This window comes from Salvia splendens, chromosome 7, assembly GCF_004379255.2.
Source record: "Salvia splendens isolate huo1 chromosome 7, SspV2, whole genome shotgun sequence".
Lineage (NCBI taxonomy): Eukaryota > Viridiplantae > Streptophyta > Magnoliopsida > Lamiales > Lamiaceae > Salvia > Salvia splendens.
The window spans coordinates 3,300,643-3,318,847 of NC_056038.1; the positions used below are offsets into that span (position 1 = coordinate 3,300,643).

At 37.3% G+C, this 18,205-nt stretch overlaps 3 protein-coding genes across 5 annotated transcripts; 2 read left to right on the forward strand and 1 right to left on the reverse strand.

Annotated features, from left to right (window-relative positions):
• Positions 1–870: 870 nt before the first annotated feature.
• Positions 871–1,953, forward strand: LOC121741693 (small nuclear ribonucleoprotein-associated protein B-like). The gene is made up of 2 exons (XM_042134575.1): positions 871–1,169; positions 1,917–1,953. The coding sequence occupies exons 1-2, from the start codon at positions 871–873 to the stop codon at positions 1,951–1,953; spliced, it is 336 nt and encodes a 111-aa protein (XP_041990509.1).
• A 188-nt stretch (positions 1,954–2,141) lies between these two features.
• Positions 2,142–4,930, reverse strand: LOC121741694 (amino acid permease 6-like). Its single transcript, XM_042134576.1, has 6 exons — positions 4,843–4,930; positions 4,247–4,471; positions 4,089–4,182; positions 3,447–3,691; positions 2,990–3,254; positions 2,142–2,707 (listed from the first exon to the last, which is right to left on the reverse strand). Exons 1-6 carry the CDS (start codon positions 4,928–4,930, stop codon positions 2,218–2,220), a joined length of 1,407 nt encoding a protein of 468 aa, XP_041990510.1. The 3' UTR covers positions 2,142–2,217.
• A 1,632-nt stretch (positions 4,931–6,562) lies between these two features.
• LOC121741510 (pre-mRNA-processing protein 40A-like) lies at positions 6,563–17,748 on the forward strand. Of its 3 annotated transcripts, none has more exons than XR_006037888.1 (29): positions 6,563–6,795; positions 7,824–7,876; positions 8,532–8,588; positions 8,683–9,084; positions 9,186–9,527; positions 9,648–9,733; positions 10,943–11,012; positions 11,345–11,397; positions 11,511–11,568; positions 11,653–12,008; positions 12,090–12,159; positions 12,291–12,380; positions 12,526–12,594; positions 12,668–12,745; positions 12,871–12,957; positions 13,056–13,090; positions 13,222–13,327; positions 13,543–13,623; positions 13,706–13,798; positions 13,886–13,939; positions 14,332–14,448; positions 14,526–14,624; positions 15,510–15,557; positions 15,630–15,722; positions 16,113–16,220; positions 16,309–16,361; positions 16,459–16,508; positions 16,600–16,702; positions 17,006–17,038. XR_006037888.1 is itself a non-coding variant. In XM_042134290.1 (29 exons), exons 2-29 carry the CDS (start codon positions 7,844–7,846, stop codon positions 17,516–17,518), a joined length of 3,261 nt encoding a protein of 1,086 aa, XP_041990224.1. In that variant the 5' UTR covers positions 6,563–6,795; positions 7,824–7,843; the 3' UTR covers positions 17,519–17,748. The 3 variants fall into 3 exon arrangements, 2 of the variants coding, with proteins under 2 accessions (XP_041990224.1, XP_041990225.1); XM_042134290.1 differs by lacking the exon at positions 16,459–16,508 and adding an exon at positions 17,372–17,748 and having other exon boundaries at positions 17,006–17,278; XM_042134291.1 differs by lacking the exon at positions 16,459–16,508 and adding an exon at positions 17,372–17,748 and having other exon boundaries at positions 14,341–14,448; positions 17,006–17,278.
• The last annotated feature ends 457 nt before the right edge of the window (positions 17,749–18,205 follow it).

The following is an 18,205-nucleotide window of genomic DNA, read 5'->3' on the forward strand; positions in this document are numbered from 1 at the left end:
TCAGTTCGGCATGACTAAAGAGTTCAGTTCGGCACAACCAAAGAGTTCGGCCCCAGCCTACAGCTCGGTAAAAGCCAACCAATCAAACTCTGCTCTCAGGTCGGCATCAAGCTCTACTCTCAGATCGGCAAAAGCTGCTCGGCAATAATTCAGCAGTTCGGTCTCAGTATTCGACCGAACTGGGAGATAGTGGACTCATGCAGAACCTCCACGACCTCCACTACACCCACGATCTATTTAGTGGTGTCAAGCAGTCATTAACTCATGCAGGATAGTGGACCCATGCAAGATCGCCACGATCTCCACGACATCCACTACCTAGTAAATAGCTGCATGCCACGATCTTGGTCCTTTGTATAAATAGAACCTAGATCAGATAGATAGGGTTACATTCTCTCGATCTCTAGAGATAAAATACAAAATAGCAAGTCTGTATTGTAAGCTGTAGAAAACAGATCAAGCAATACAACTCTGCCCTCTTTTCTTCCCGTGGACGTAGATTTACCTCAGTAAATCGAACCACGTAAATTCATTGTGTCGTGATCTGCCATTTTCCTGCATTCATCACTAACATCAAATTTTCGCCGACTCATCAGGTATACTCCACGAAAGAGCTTTAACCAGTAAAATACGTTTGCTAATTAAAGGTGAAGAATGTACCGTTTTGCTTATATACTCTCACCATTTTGGTTAACAAAACTAACGGTGTTAAAACATTTAAATGGAATGTAAAATACTAATTAAACATTTTGTAAGATATACGTAAACTTAAATTTTTTTGTACTAATTTGAAATATTGGTGAAACATTTTGTATATATGGTGTAATTACCCCTAGGGAGAGAGGCTGCAATTCGCCCCCACCGGCGAAAATGTCGATGTCGAAGAGCTCCAAGATGCTGCAGTACATCAACTACCGGATGCGCGTGACAATCCTGGACAGCCGCCAGCTCATCGAAAAATTCATGGCGTTCGACTCCCACATGAATCTCGTCCTCGGCGATTGCGAGGAGTTCCGAAAGCAGCCTCCGACTAAAGGATCTAAGGAAGAGCGCGAGGATCGCCGGACCCTCGGACCGGTCCTCCTCCGCGGTGAGGAGGTCATCTTCCTCACCGTCGAGGGCCCCCGCCCCCCGACGACTCCCGCCTCAAAACTGCATCTGCCACCGCGGTCTCCGTCCCGAAATAAAAGTGGAAAGAGGCGATTTGGGATGGGAAATCTTATACTCCATTCATTTAATGTATTTAGAATAAATAAATTTTTATTTTTCTTTAGAATATATAATTTCAATCTCAAAATAATTAAAAATTTACAATTAACAGCTTAATTTGGTCAAAATCGAGATTAAAAATGTTGACTTTTAATAATTAACAGAACAGTTAGTTTTGGACCGATTGTGATCCGAGTTGAAATGTTCGGGATACAAAAATTTAAAAGATAATGTCTATGACCAAAATCGTAAAATGAGTATATGTTCAGGACCAATTTTGGCATTTACTCTAAAAATAAACATGACTCACACACTTATATAAAGTAACATTTACAATATTAAAATTAAATACTCCCTCAGTCCTAGGATAGTTGAGGCATTTCTTTTGGGCACGAGATTTAAGAAATTGATTTATTAAATGTTAAAGTTGAGATAAGAACGTAAGAGAGATAACGAGAGACTAAAGTAAGAGAGAATAAAGTTTTTACTAAAAATAAAAGAAATGACTCAACTACCTTTGGATAAACAAAAAGGAATACGATTCAACTACCTTGGGACGGATGGAGTAGAACATTCGTACTATAAATGAAATCTATCTTTTTTCATATATCTTCGCATTTCACCCGACCTACTTACCAAATCCAAATGGCTTGGCTAGGCTCGGCCCAGATCTTTAAGAAAACACAACTCAATTCGTTTTGCTCCAGCCATGGGCCAAGCCTAGTCAAGCCTCGAGATAGTTGAGCCTAACCAGGAATGTGCTTGGATTGGTCCAACCTAATTAACCGTAATGAGGGTTGATTTTGAGAGTATCACGATAAATACCAGTTATAAATATTCACGAGCTGGAATGACAACTTAGCTCTATGCACACAACTAGCATTAATAGATATACATAATCAACGGTTGCATCAAATCAAACTCTACTAAAACACAACTTAAGCTCTCTACATGTATATAGAAACAACTATAACTAAATTAATTTATTAACGTTGACCAAACTAACAATCAAGATCGCGACTGCAGTGGCTCGAACGTTCCTAGGGACTGAATGAGCCCTCTTACAGATCCTGCCGCGGCGAGCAGTGACGCGACGAGGCAGAAGCCGCTGAGGACCTGCAAGAAAAGCCCCCGACATGACGACCGAGAGACCCCGGTTCTAACCATGTACATCTCGATAGGGAAGAACACCGCGAGCGGCCAGAACGATATCGCGCCGAGGAGCCCCACAAAATCATTGAAAAACGGCAACATCATCGCCACGAACGTCGTGAACACAACGTACAAGCTCCGCCACACCACCCGGAATGGGCTCAGCCTTAGCTTCCACCACTTGTACTTTTTGCTAAGTAACTTGTTCCCCGGCCATACCCGCCCGCACCACGCCTCCACCGCCGCGAAGATGGGCTGGCAAAACACTTGGTACGCCCCGAAGAGATGGATGGCGATGAATAAGTTCGCCGTGAAGACCAGCCAGTACGGTTCGTAGAAGCCGTAACTAGAAAAAAAAATGGTTATAAGAATATTTATTTAATACAATTAATTAAGGATAGTAGTACTATTTTTTTCTAAATGTACCACGACACTTCAAAAAGCATCTTTATTCGTGGTGTCACTAGGGGACGCAAATGGAAGATTAAGATAATTTATCCTCAAACTTAGGGAAACTTTCTTTTGCGATCTAAACTGTGATTATTTTTCAAATTTATAACGGAAGTAATTATGTCTCTATTTTTGTGTTTATTTGTGTCTCTATTTTTGTGTTTTTTGTAGTGTGTACCCGGTCAAGAAGTTCCCTGGCGCGTCGTTGCCGAATGCGGCGTACCCTAGCAAGCCGCACGACAAGTAGAAAATCGTTGAGATCATGATCCCTGCAGTGGAGGCACGCTTCATCACCTTGCTCTCCGTCAAGCTGCCCGACCGGATTGTGTCTTGGATCTCGATTAGGACGACGGCAAAGGCATAGGCGAATGCGATGTTCCCGATAGCAGCGAAGCAGCTCCACATCTTCTCCTCGGCGGAGTAGTCTTTGCCAATGGGTTTGCCTATGAGAAGCGGAGCCGGGAATTCAATTCAGAATGGGCAAATATGTATATATAAAGAAATTTAAAAATTCTAGGTGAGGCAAACATGTAGGAAATTTATAAAATTTTTAAAAATGAAGAACGAAATGGTATGAATAAAATATGTTGAGGGGGCATTTAGCCCTTATTCTCCTCAAGTGGCTCTGCCCTTACCTGTGATGCTGGTGGTGACGTGCCTCCCTTCCGCAACCTTGGCAATGGAGAGGCCTAGACCGATGGTGGCATAGCCAAACGACATGATGGCCGCGATGTATGAGAGAAACGCTAGCTCGTGGAAGTTGGGGACTTGGCTGAGAACTATTTCTATCAATCCGAACAGTATGATGAAAGGATTGTTTGACAACGTGCAGTCGTGGTTGTGTCCGTGTTTGTGGAAGCATATTGCTTTCTTCATCGCCCTACAAAAGCATTGGTTAATTCATAGAAAGAGAGGAACAACAAACAATGAAAAATTACCGACGATCTTTTCGTTAGTAAACTGTGAAAATTCGTCGCAAAATGTCGGCCAGTAAATCAATGCAACAGATTACCGACGGAAATATTACAAAAGCGTATAGTTACAGAAAGTTGTAGTGTTACAACAGATTTCCGTTAGTAAAAGATAGTTGTATTCAGTATTGGATACGCGATCATGATCACCAATGAATTTACTGACAAATTTTTCTAGTTGTAAACCACGAAAATCCGTCGGTAATCATGATTACCAACAAATTACCGACAGATAACGTCGGCCGGTCCTGCATACACCCGACATAAATGTTTACCTATAGAGAAAGGAAAAGGTTGTAAACTTACACCAAGCTGATAGCGGTTGTGATCGAATATCCAATTGTCACACCGAAAAGATAGCTATATTGGACTATTGCGCAAAACTTATATTTGATTCCTCCTGCATCAATTGATTATTGTTAGGGCATATGAGAATGTAAAATCAAGCTAGTGGATTTTTTTACCTAGATAGTTTTTTACGGCATCTTTGTAGATGTAATTTCGGGTGCCGTCGGCGGCGCGGTAACAATCAGCGAGCAAGTATGAGGTGAATAGAGTGACGAGTGAGAAAACGATGAGTGCGATAGGCCCAGCAATCCAGCCCATTTGAGCGATGGCCCATGCTAGTGTTAATACGCCCGACCCAATAACTGCTGTTATTATGTGGGCCCCTGTTGACCATACTGTCCCTATTCTTGCAGAAACAAAATCCCATTAATGGAAACTAAAAATCTTAATTGACCGCATGGCATAACGGGTTCTTGAGAGATAGATTTGTCCCAATGAACAAGTTTGAGTCACGTTTCTCAGGGCACATTATGGGCCTTGGGGGTGGACCCTCACTTAGCGGGCCGCTAAATACCTAATTTACATCTTCCCAAATGCCTCATCGAATCAGAGCAGAGGTGTGAGTGACTCTTGGGATTGGGGATTCAAAATTCAAGTGATATTGTGGATATTGTGGTACCAAACAGTGAATTTCAGAACATAAAGCTTCAATTTCATATCTAACATTTAATTCCATGTTATCAAATACATTCTAAACAGGAGTAAAATTTACCAGTTCTTTTTGGACGGCCATCATCATCGAACATGGATGCATCATATCCCTCTAGTGCTTCGACGTTCAAACTCTCAGCCTTGCTCATCGATTTTCTACAAATATCCAGTAAGTGGGAGATTACAATTGAAATATAAAAGAACCATCAATGCACGTAAAATCAAAAAAAGCCGAAAGGATGAATATTAGTAATTGATTGTGAGGCTCACTTGATTTTGCACTCTGAGATTTGTTGCAGTGCTAGAACTAAAAGAAAATGAAAGATAAAAAGGAAGTATAGTATAAATGTGGCTTAAATATGGGTTAGGTTTTTTTAGCTCTCTAAAGAGTGAAAAAGAAAGCCAGATTTTTTAGCATAAATAGAAGAATCATGGAGTCTAATTAAGCTTATCTTTATTGTTGGATATGAGTAGATCTTAGATGCGTGATATATGGCATTGCGATTTTCGTTACGGTTAGTTAGTTATATTTTTATGATATACTTGGTCTAACTCTAATTTTTTACTAAAATTTAGGAGAAATCTATCAGTTTGATTCCTAAACCTCTGTAATAATCTTGATTAATAAGGCTGTGTTAATAAGCGTTTGAATTTCATTTTAAGTATGCTTACAGCATAGTATAGTATGTAACAATAAGCTTTTGAGTTTCATTTCATATAAAAATAATGGTACATAATCGAAATGTTAAAAGGGGATATATAATCGAAATGTTAAAAGGGGATATAATCAATAAACCATTTTCCGTTACAATCATATGCATTATTTTATAAAATGCTTGGTTAAACTTCTATTTTTTCCAACACTTGTCTTAGTTGTCTAAAACCTTTCAACATACGACGTCCCATATAGTAAAAGTTATGACCGAGACATTAAATCAAGAAAATACTATATTATTAGTAATCAAGATGATCGTATGTAGATTTAATTAGGGTTCATTTCGTAGTTATACACCATTAAGATAATCAAATTTATCTTGGCTCCATCTGTCATTTGGATACTATGAGCCTATAACAACTTGAGGTATATTAGAATATTTAAATATCGAGTAACATCTTTATTTATTTATTTAACTTTTCAGCTTGTTAAGAGTTAGTCTTTATAATTATGTAACTCTTGTTTTTTAAGATTTGTAATTATGTAAATTTTGGATTTTAATGATTTTAATCATGTAATTTTTGAATTTAAATGAATTTTGTATTTTTAACTAAATCACATAGTATTTGATTTAACTAGGATATACTATAATAAATAAAATATATAAATAATTAAAAGATGAGATCCTTGAATATTACTCATAAGGGAATGTATGATGAATTGTTAGTGTTGTTTTTTGAATAATGGAGGGTGTAAAAGATGGTGTGTGGTCCAATTAAAAGACAATCTAGGGATGATGGATTGCGAATGTTCTATGTAACGCTCAAGTGCCGTGATATTATGATAGAAAGCAAAAGAAATTCGATATTAACCGGACTTCTAGGATAAGATAATTAACTTGAGATAGTTTTGACCAAGTTATGAAAGTATTTTCATAATGTTGTTTGGAGATTGGTTAATAAGATTAGTTTGGACGGGCTTTGCCTTTGTCTCGGGCTTCTTTCTTGGGCTTGTAGATAATAATTTTTTTGGAACCAAACAAGAAAAAGCCCAAATAAAAGAAGCCTACTTTTGATTTAAAAAGCAAATCAATCCATCGCCCGAGAGCATAAAATCTACAGAAAAAAATTGCTGATTGTTCTTAAATTGCTCAAATATAGGTGTATATGTCATCATCGAAATCAAACCCCCCTCCTCCTAAAGCCCACCTAAATCTCCTCCCTTTTTCATGTTAGAATCATCCCGCTCGCCATATTTCTACCTCAATTAATGATTATTCTTCTTTTTTCTTGCTCTAATTAAAGCTGTGGCGTAACCTGCTGCATTCACCAAGCGGGGCTTCTTCGCTTCTAGCCCAATGTAATTCAGTTCGACCCTTTTTCCTTACGGATTATTGAATGATGATGGAATGAAATTAGAGGACAAAATTTATTTTTTTTGGAAAAAGAAGATCTACCTTTTGTTTTATACACTAAATTGAGTGTATGTTTATGATGATGATCACATAAAAGCTAAAATTAATTCTATTGGTAGTTTATATAGGGCTTTTGTTAATGGTGGGTGGTGGATTTCTTGTTTGGTTGCTTGATACCAAAGTTCAGGACCAATTATCTTGTCAAGTTAAATCAGCTTCTGTAATCCATCCTATGCACTTGTGAATTTTTATGTAACTTTAGGATGTAAGGATTCAAGTGAAGTTAGTTTTTTTATGAGAGGGAGAATATCAAGTGTACCTTGGTTAAGTTGATTGTTTCCTAGATTACAAGTGGGAACTTTGGTCATTTTACTTTTAGTGCTCCTTAATTTCAGATTGGGATATGTAAGTGAATATATTGTTTTGGAAAATAGGTTACAGCCATTTCAGTGTATGTATCCTGCTGTGAATCTTTGATTAATGTGAACCATTGTGTTTCAAGTCAAGCAAGAACCCTCATACTCTCTTAGGTTAATGTATGAAGCTTCGGTTATTTATGAAGATGCATTTTTTACTTGTTATTGGTTTGCTTTTCATAATTTATTTCTTAAGTAGGTTACAAAAAGTTTGTCTTTTTCCCTCCTACCTTTCTTGTCTCTCGTTTTCCTAATTTATGATATTGGGCCATATGAGCCCATAATTTCTAGGTTTATGGTGTTCGTCCGAACGAAAAGATGCGACCGTGACTAATATAACTAAACTGACTGTCATAAAAAACATTACATTATTGATCATTCTGTTAGGTGATTTTCAGTTTTCATAAGTCTCATCAACATTCTGTATATTCTGTGTCTAACTTGTTCAATTGTCTTTTATGGGATTATCAACTGCGCCCCTCTATTAGTATTCTAATGACTGTTAACTGTTTCCAATTAATATGCTAATTTGTTGAGTTTTCTCATTGCTCTTTCAGAAATTGGTCATTTGCCTGAAATGGCGAATAACCCCCCGTCTGCAGGAATGCAGGTAACTAATTCAAGATCCTTTTATCATATACGTAATCTATATACTGCTCTCAGATTTTATTCATACTCTCATTGTTAAGCCTTTACATTCATGGTATGGTTGGTATCATATTTATGATTTTTTTTTATCGTTTTGGTTGATTTTAGAATAGGTTCCCTGTAATCTATGAAAGGGAAACACGGCAATGTTGATGACGTGTTTGAAGACCAGACAGAGGCTTACACGCCATCAGACTAGTCGTGTTGAAATTTAAAATGAAACACGACATCAAACTCTTTAAACACGCCATTAGTATTGGTGTGTCACCCTTTTATATAAATGTAAGAACAAAAAATGGTGGGAACCTATTTTCTAAAATCACCCAAAACGATAATTTTGCCATCATATTAGATTCTTAATATGTTTCCTTGATTCTTTAGCATGTGAAAAGTATGTTAAATGTTTGCATTTATAAGGAAATCTGCAGCTTCTAGTAGGAGCACAACATGCTTTTCCTTTTAAATATATTCAGTTGCTCCTTTTAAGAATTAATATATCTTGCTGATTTTAGGAAGACTTTATGATTTATAGTTTGCTTTGACGACCTTTTCTCGTATGGAATTGATATTTGATACTTATGTTGCCATTTGCCTTCATGTGGGGAAAATCTGTCCAGCCTCGTATAACTGGTCACATTCCTCCTCCAAATTCTCTTCCACCCATGTCAATGCAAGTAAGATCATCGATTTTTTATTTCACTGGAGATGTTTGAAAGATGTTACTGGTAATACAGTATTTAAACTGCGTCCCTTATTCTTATGTTTCAGTTTCGTCCAATGATTCCACCACCACCATCACAGCCATTTGGTCCAGTGGCTCCTCAGCAATTCCAGCCAGGTGGTCAGTCAAACATAGGGATGCCTCCTCATCCTCCCCAACTCCAGTATCCTCAAGCAGTGCCACCTCTACCATCTCAGCTACCTCCTTCATCACAGCCGCCTCCACCATCACAGCTGCCTCCACCATCTCAGCCACCTCTGCCATCACAGCCACCGCCACAAAGAGCTGGTCTTCCAGGGCATAGTTTGCCTCAAGGACCACCACCACCTCCACAGCCCGATTTCCAGCACAACAGAGTTGTGATGTCTGCTTCTCCCGCACAACTACAATTCTCTAATAATTACATGCAAAGTTATGGTGGTCCAAGAGTCCCTCATATGCCATACAACGTAAGCCTTCTCCTTTTTTTGCTTTGTTACATGTGAAATGGTCAAGCTTTCCAAGATGTCAGCATTGTTACTAATACCACCTTTTTTTTGTATATCCTTAGTTATCATCATCATCTGGGGGTCAACAACAAATGAATGTAGACCCTAGTGTTCAGCACCTACCAATGTCCCAAACAGATACGCCAAACTTCCCTTCTGGAGTACAATCTTGGTTTCCTTCTGGGAGTCAAGATATGCAATCAACTATGATTATGCAACAAACTGTGGAGCAAAGTTCTGGAGAACAAGCTTGGTTTTCAACTGGGAACCAGAACATAAAGCCTCTAACGCCTTTGAAGCAGAATGGGGAGCAAAACTCTGCAGGACAACAGTGGTTGCCAGATGGAACTCATAATACCAAATCTGCGACTCCTCAGTTGACCGAGGAACGAAGTGCTGGAGTGGTTAGTTTGCGGATGATTTGCTACATTTCCTTCAATTACTTTTTTTATACCAACTTTTCATTTGCTATGTGACCTCATTTGATTCCTAGAATAATATTCCAAATATTTACTTGGTTTCAGGTGAAAAATACTATGCCTGGTGGCCCTGACCTGGATGAGAAAGCTTCTTCGGATTGGAGAGAACACACAACTCGTGAAGGGAAAAAGTATGTATTATACTATTTTTGATTACGAGTTGTGTAATTTATTATAATACTTACTTGTGCCCTTGTTCCACTTGCAACTTCATGCATTTATAGCAATATATCGCAAACTTGACTAGTAGAGCTTTTAATACTGCTTAATGACTATGCTTTCATTGAAAGGAAATCGTCTATATTAGAGTCTGAGCCAATAACTTTCTTCATGAATTTGATCGAGAGGCTAAATTGGTACGTGGAAATAAACATTAACATATATTTTTGATGCTATTCTTGTTAACCAAATCTTCTCTTTCAGTTTCACTTTAGGCAAATAATATTGTATTGACTAAACAATACTCCCTCCTTCCCAACTAAGCTGGTACAATACTTTTGGGCACGTAGATTAAGAAATTGTGTTGAATAGATTAAATGAAAGTAAAATAAACAGGAGAGGGAAAAAATTAGGAGAGATGAAGAGAGAATAAAGTAGGTGATGAAATAAAGTAAGATTGATTGAATGTTTTGTTTTTTGTCAAAAAAGGAAATGACTCAACTTTGTTGGGACGTCCCAAAAAGGAATACGAATCAACTTAGTTGGGAGTGAGGGAGTACTACTTATTTATGTAATTGCTTGTGTATTGAATTGTTGTATGTTATACAGAAAACTTTTAATTAGTAAGTTCTACTAAAGACTTTTACAGACACGATGTTAGTTATGTCAGTTCAACCTGAGAAAGGGTCCTTTGATGTGTCCAACATAATAAATAAATTACTAGAGCCATAAATATCTTTCATGTTAGGCTCGTTAAGTATTTTACACTGGCATTTGGGGCCAATGATTTCTGATCAATGAGGCACATGGATTTCTGGTGCTATGCTGAGACAAGCAACCTGATTTTTGTCCCTTCATTTTCTGTGTAATGAATTTTCACTTTGGGAAATGTTTAAAAAGCATGGGGTGGTGCTAGGCTGCTAGCTTATGTTAAAATTATAGCATTGTTTGATCAGAATAAATGAACTTGCTGTAGAGCCAAATTTGCAATAATTCCTTCCGCTTTTTTGTGGTCGCAGGCTATGGAAATTTTGTCCTGTAGATTTGCAATTTACAAATCCTCTAACAAGGACTAATCTGCTAGATAAATATTGATGTGTTCGAATCTAAATGATGAAGTTCACTGAAAAGCTATACTTTTTGTGCTTTTGTAATAATACTTGTTGATTTAAAAAATGCAGATACTTCTACAACAAAAGGACAAGGATTTCTTCTTGGGAGAAGCCATTAGAGTTGATGACACCAACTGAGGTGTGTTAATGTTTCGAAAATGCTTTAAAGTTTGAACACATTAGTTGCTGTAATTTATTTTGAATATTTGTCAGTCGCTTGGTGATGGCATTCCTAAGTTTCCTTATATGTGATGTAGCGTTAGAAAGAACGATACTTGAGTGGAATGGAATGCTCTGTGTGAAACTCGTTTGGTAATTAATCATTATCTGGTATTCGTGCATGATTGCCTATTGTCTTGGTATCTGATACCAGGAGCTTTCCTTTTTTTTCCCTTCTTTCTTTCTTTCTTTCCGTTTAATAATTCCCCAGTTTTTCCATCATATGCCGCTAATTCAGCTTCATGTCTACAGAGGGCCGATGCATCTACGGACTGGAGAGAATTTACTAGTCCTGAGGGGAGAAGGTGTTAATGTTAAAGATTTTCCAGTCCCAAACATTATACTGCTGTATTTGTACGAGATCAAATGTCTAGTTTTCTTCTATGAATCAGGCCGACTAATTTATATTTTTCTACAGGTTTTACTTCAATAAGGTGACTAAACAATCTAAATGGCGTATGCCAGATGAAGTCAAGGTACTTATCTGATCGACCAAGTAAATTTATAGAGTAAATATGAAAAGGCTATTTATTTAAAAATGCTCTTGCATCTTCTTGCAGTCATCTCGTGAGCGGATGAATACAACTCTGCATGAAGAAACACCCGCAGTAAGGGATGCTGATTCACATACTTCTGCTGCACTTTCCACCTCTGCAAATGAAGCATCAACTTCCAATACAAATAATTTATCTGTATTGCCCGAAGAAGTGGTGGTGTCAAGCCCTGTGGCGGAAACACCTGCTGTTGATCCTGAACATGCAGTGGCTTCTGAACTATTATCAGTCACACAAGAGGACACTGCTAATTTAGCATCAGATGACACGCCGGTGCATGCTCCACAGGAAATTTCTGCATCAGTGGTTCTATCAGACACACCTGCACCTACTGCTACCCCCACTGCCATAACTTCGCCTACGTACAAGATGAACCATTTTGATTATGCCTGTCTATTCTTGTCTTTGGTCATGATCATGCATTAATTTCAATGCTATTTCAGGGAAATGCCAGATAAATCTCCTCAGGAGGCTGCGTCTTCTTCCATAAAAACTTCTGGTGGGGTTACAGAGGTAATTTTGAGGCTTCTGCTGACTCTGCTTTAAGAGAGTTACCTTTTCTTTCTCATTTAGAGCAGAACAATATGCATTTCTTAAAGGCCTAAAGCACAAGATGAAATATCCATTCCTTCACTAAAATGCAGGAAGAAAATAAAACTGCAGTGAGTGGAGGCATTAATGCACCCGAAGGGAAAAAGCTAGAGCATGTCCCTCTGGTTTATGAGAGTAAAGAGGTACAAACAGTTTAGCTTTTTTTCTATGGTGCAAGTTGATAATACAAGGAACATTGGATAAGTTTCTTGTTACTCATTAATTAGTTCGAATGGACTGCAACTTATCACTTGCTGTTTGCTTGCTCTAATTTTGGATTATTTTTAGGAGGCAAAGAATGCTTTTAAAGCTCTTTTGGAGTCTGCTAATGTTGGGTCTGACTGGACTTGGGATCAGGTCCATTGCTGCTTCTTTTCAATTGTTAATGATTTGTTTGGGAAATCTGTATATATATGATGAATCTAAGCAGGCCATGAGAGTAATAATAAATGACCGGAGATATGGTGCACTAAGGTCTCTTGGAGAGAGAAAGCAAACTTTCAATGAGGTAAGTATTTTAACCTTTAAGTGAAGTTGTTTTGATGGTTATCTTCTCACCTTTTATCAAATGATTGCAAATAACTACACTACTCAGAAAATCATTAGTGATTGTGTCCATGGTCTACAATACAGTTTGTGGGGCAAAGGAAAAAACAGGAAGCTGAAGAGAGACGTTTTAGACAGAAGAAAGCAAGACAAGATTTCAAGAAAATGTTACAGGTAGTAACTTGTTTCTTTGTTTGCGACAATCATTTTAGGTTCTCAGAACACGAAAGGCTATTACTCTTTCCTATAATTCCATCTTTTAATATGCACAGGAAGCTAAAGATTTGACATCATCAACTAGATGGAGGTTGGTTGTTTGTCTTGTTACTATGCATTATTAAATCTGCTTGATATAAAAAGTACTCTTGTTTCCTGCCCAGGTTTTTTGGGTTTTTTTCATGGGGTTACCTGCTAACTTCCATTGAATTATTAATGCAGCAAAACAATATCTATGTTTGAGAAAGACGAACGTTTTCAAGCTATTGAACGGGCCAAAGACTGCGAAGACATCTTTGAAGAGCATTTAGAGGAGCTTAAGAAAAAGGTATTACTTTCAGTGTTTACAGGATTACACTTTTGCTCATCATACTATTGGAATTTTCAATAGATCAATGCTCAAATTTAGTTATGTATGCTTTACTGATCTTTTATTGACATTTCCAAATTTTGATTGGTTCTGGAAAATCCTACTTGCATATTGACTATGCCCCCTTTATTGAACGGTTTGCTTGTGCTACTATGTGATTTTATCTTGATTAGGAACGAACAAAGGCTTTGGAGGAGCATAAGCGTCATAAATTGGAATATTTGGAATTTCTAAAATCCTGTGACTTTATCAAGGTACACTTCTTCATCTTATTTCTTCCGGTACTTGAATATTGTAATAGCATATATGGTAATGTGGTACGTCTTTTCTACTCAGGCAAGTAGCCAATGGCGAAAAGTGCAACACCGTGTAGAAGCTGACCAGAGATGCTCACGCCTTGAAAAGATAGAGCGCCTGGAAATCTTCCAGGTATGTATTTATTTTCTATCAAATTTAAATGTCCATCTCATGCATATTTTCATCATTGGTTACTATTTATGAGCTGGTATGTTTCAGGAATACATTAGAGATCTAGAGCAGGAAGAAGAGGAACAACGAAAATTGCGAATGGTAAGATGATCTTAGTATTTTTATATCGAATTTTTATCAATTGTCCAGTATCATATACTACAGCGTCTTTGAAAAATAGAAAATTTTTGAAACTGCACGGGTTAGAGTGCAAATTGGTAAAGTAAGAGAGGTGAATTGGTAAAGTAAGAGAGAAGAAGAGAAAAATGGGTAAAGTAAAAGAGAGGAAGAGAAATAAGTAGTGGAAGTAGTGTTAGTGGATTGTGGGGTCCACTTCCTAAATAGAAAGTTTATATATTTAAGGGACAGACCAAAATGAAAATAGCTTCTATTTTTAAGGGATGAAGGTAGTATATATAAATCTCTCTCCCACACACGTATTTCTTTTTCACTGCACTGCTTATAGATAATAATGTCCACTTTTACTGAATTAGGAGGAACAGAGAAAAGCGGAGCGTAAAAATCGTGATGAGTTTCGGAAGCTACTGGAAGAACATGTAGCGAATGGCATTCTTACAGCGAATTCTCGTTGGCGAGACTATAGCACAAAGGTTTTGTTCTTGTTCTGGGCATGGGTGTACAAAAATCATTTTCTTGGTTTTTGATTGAAATTTCATGTGATTTTCAGATTAAAGATGCTCCTGCATTTCTAGCTATATCTTCAAACGAGGCAGGCTCCTCTGCAAAAGATCTATTTGATGATGTTATAGATGACCTTGAGAAACAGGTAGTTGATGTAGTCTATTTTCCAATTATGCCTTTGGAGCTGTTCTTATATCTTCTATTTTTTTGAGGATTCACCAAGATTATTTAGTAATTTTACATTAAACATAGTGTGCTCTCAATAATGTTTATCGAGCCTACGCTGTATATATTAGGGCACATTAATTGATCTACTAATTTTACATGTTATAATCGATAATTGGTATTCAGGGTATCATGTCAAAAACTACCTAGTTTGTCTTCAATTATTTAGTTGCAAAAGAGGAATGACTGGTTAGGAGAAGCCATGCATGTGGTATTACCTAGCCATATATTTCTCTGCAGAACAAATAACTTGTACCTCTCACTAATGTTACTAGTGCAAGTTGATTACCCACGTTAAGATTTCAGGGTAAGTTATGGCCCAGTTTTATTATCTACCAATTATTCATTTCTACCGAGATGTGGACACTGGATAAATTTTCAAAGACTATATTGACATTTTCTGACACCGAATGAAGATGTATAGTGTGGAAGGTGCATGAAAGTGGATGCAGGCTGCAAACATAAAATAGCAAGTCTCCTAGGTCCTAGAAATTTATATGGTGTAAGCTGTTTCAGTTGACAGAGTCACTCACTGAAATCTTCTTTATACTACCACATAATGATATCGCACGTCATTGTTACATCTTAGTTATCTATGCCTCAGTCTTTTCCTATATGGTATAATTAATTGCGGATGTGTATCACTGTGATGGTTCATGGTTGGTTAAAGTTTCTTGTTGATACTTCTCAAAATTAAGGAATCCGTGAGAAAGAAAGATAAAATGATCAAGCCTATTACAACTTGTATCTGTCAGAATGAATAGTAATATTATGCACAGTGAACATTCCTTTGTTTGAATTGCAGTATATGGAGGATAAGGAGAAAATCGAAGAAGCCATGAAGACTGAAAAGGTATTGTGACCATCTATTTGGCATTTCTTGGACTTCTGTACTCGATCTTCTCACAGATTTATTTAATTCCAGCTATCCTTGTCGTCGACTTGGACTTTTGAAGACTTCGAAATCTTACTTTCTAAAGAGCGAAGCTCAAAACCAGTATCAGATATCAACCTGAAGGTGAGCATTTCCGCTTTCTAATTCTCCATGTGCTTGTGCAAGAGCTAAATGAAAAATTAGGTTTCTGAATATCTTGCGTTATAACACTGTTCATATTGATATTATTTGTATTAATATATTTCACCGTAAACATGTTTTCAAGCATTTATGTCCTTTTCCATTTCTGCTGCCACACTGTTAATTGATTTTTTAAATCCTCATTTATGAGAGATGTCGGACAAGAGGCCCATTCTCGATCTTGTGGCACATTAATCACAGCATTTAACATTACTTATTTTGATATTTTATATTTGCATACATGTTCTCAAGCATTTATTTCTTTTTCCATTTCTGTTGCCCCACTGGTTATATTGTCTTTCAGAAATCTCACTTCGAGTGATTGCATTGTAGCTCATATTTGATGAGCTAATGGAAATTGCCAAGGAGAAAGAAGATAAAGAAGCTAAGAAGCATAAGCGCCTCACGGAAGATGTTTATCGCTTCTTTTTTACTTCAAAGGTATTAAGATTGTGGGTTAGTTATTGTTTTTTATGCTTCTATTTACCATTTTAATCTGATTATCATCACATTTTTGGATATTTTACAGGAAATATCATCATCTTCCAAGTGGGAGGACTGCAAATTTCTTGTTGAAGATAGGTAAATAGTTTACCTTTGAAGTAATGATTATATTTTGTTGTAACTTACAGAACCATGTATAAACATATTCTGAAATTTGTCCTATACCCACCCGAAGGCTTGGTTGGAAGTTGGAAGTTGGAAGTTGGAACTCTCTGAAATATTGAGGTCTTTCTGGAAAAGGCGTAAATTTCAAAAAGTAGTGCTAAGTCTTTGCCTACTTCTACTTATCAATCGAGTGATTATGCTCATTGGGCAGGTTTGTTGGGGAAGAGAGCTTTTTTGAGGAAATTTTCAATAAAGTCATTCTTGATCTTAAAGAAAAGACAAAGGAAAAGGAGCGAAAGCGGAAAGAGGAAAAGGTTAGCAAACATCCACTTATTTGTCTGTACCTTCATCGTTACCGAGATAAATTGCATTTTCTGTTTCTGTACTATTGTTTTCTCTTTTATCATGATGGTTGTGGGCTTCAACTGTTTAGTGTAAATACTGGCTTCATTGGATAATACCCGAATTTATGTTTCACCATTTCAACTTGCGATTAGAAACTGTGGCTTCTATTTTGGATGTCTTGAGGATTTATTCAGCCTAACTACACTATGCGTCTCACATATCCCGCTATCTATTTAGCTGATGACAAATATATATGAATCTTTATTTTGCAGGCTAAAAAGGAGCGAAAAGATAAAGAGAGGAGGGAAAAAAGTAGAAGTAGTAAAGACAGAGGAAGTGGTAGCAGAAAGACGAAAGACAGACGCAAGATTGATGAAACAGATAGCGACGGATCTGATTCGTATAGTCTAGAAGAGACAAAAAGTTCGAGGGACAGGATCAGGAGGCATAAGAAGAGGCATTCAGATGACACGAGTTTCGATGATGACGAGAAAGACCGTCAGAGATCTCATAGACACAATGCTGATTCCAAAAAGCCAAAGAAGGTATCTCCATCATTTGAACTCTTACACATGCTGATAATAGCTACTTCTTGTTTCGTATGAGCCATATTTCAAATATGATCTTTAATCAATTAGGAGGAAAGGCAATCGTCAAGTGGTGAAGCAGAAACGTACAGCCAAAGCAAGAAACAGAAGAGGGACCACAGGGATGGTTCTAATAAACATACTGATAACGAGGAACATAAAATCCGGGAATTTGGTGAGGATGGAGAGGTCCTGTAGCTTATGCAAGCTGCACAACTAATGTGCTTGTGCTATTAATTTGTCTGTTGTCTGTTTACTACATTATAACTCCCATAGGATTCTTTAGTTTCTGTCCGTCCTCAACCTATTGTAGTTTAACCTTATCGAACTGCTCTGTTAGTTAGTCTCTACAGTTTACCTTTTAGATTCTAGCCAGTGATGGTAACTTCATTTTTAATGGTATAATCATAGTTGGTTTTCTAGTGGCATTTTTGCTGCACTTTGAGGGACCATTTTGCTCAAATTTTTTCAAAGTGTGCTTCTTCGTTCCAATTGCTCCTAAATATGTGTGTATTAGTGCAGTTTATCCCTCTAGGATTTTGGAGAACTTAGATTGATTCAGATCAAGATCAAAGACTGCTTCTGTGAAACATATGTTTGAAGAATAGCTCGCATTTTGATCTCTGATAAAAATTGCGTGCTGGTCGAGTTATATACTAACCGTCCCTTTCTCCATTATGTTGCTGTGCATTGAGCTGTGGAGTGCTCTGCTTCCACTTTCCTGCCAATAGACACTTGCTTTAAGCTTCGAACATCGCTGCGATGGCTGTCAGAATGGGAGGGAAAAATATGCCAAGAAGGTGAGCTAGTTTCGTCTCTTCATTCATTCATTCAAACGTGATTCATGTTACTAATTTTAGGTGGAGAGTTTAAAAGAATCAAAAA

Excerpts from the sequence above, each read along its gene's own strand:
- LOC121741693 (XM_042134575.1), top strand. The coding sequence starts at position 871 with ATGTCGATGTCGAAGAGCTCCAAGATGCTGCAGTACATCAACTACCGG. Across the intron at positions 1,170-1,916 it reads AAACTGCATCTGCCACCGCG|CCATGGGCCAAGCCTAGTCA; the intron begins GTCTCCGTCCCG and ends GTTTTGCTCCAG.
- LOC121741694 (XM_042134576.1), bottom strand. The coding sequence starts at position 4,930 with ATGAGCAAGGCTGAGAGTTTGAACGTCGAAGCACTAGAGGGATATGAT. Across the intron at positions 4,472-4,842 it reads TGGCCGTCCAAAAAGAACTG|GGACAGTATGGTCAACAGGG; the intron begins GTAAATTTTACT and ends CTGCAAGAATAG. Across the intron at positions 3,255-3,446 it reads CGTCACCACCAGCATCACAG|GCAAACCCATTGGCAAAGAC; the intron begins GTAAGGGCAGAG and ends CGCTTCTCATAG.
- LOC121741510 (XM_042134290.1), top strand. The coding sequence starts at position 7,844 with ATGGCGAATAACCCCCCGTCTGCAGGAATGCAG. Across the intron at positions 16,221-16,308 it reads GCTTCTTTTTTACTTCAAAG|GAAATATCATCATCTTCCAA; the intron begins GTATTAAGATTG and ends GATATTTTACAG. Across the intron at positions 16,703-17,005 it reads GAAAGCGGAAAGAGGAAAAG|GCTAAAAAGGAGCGAAAAGA; the intron begins GTTAGCAAACAT and ends TTTATTTTGCAG.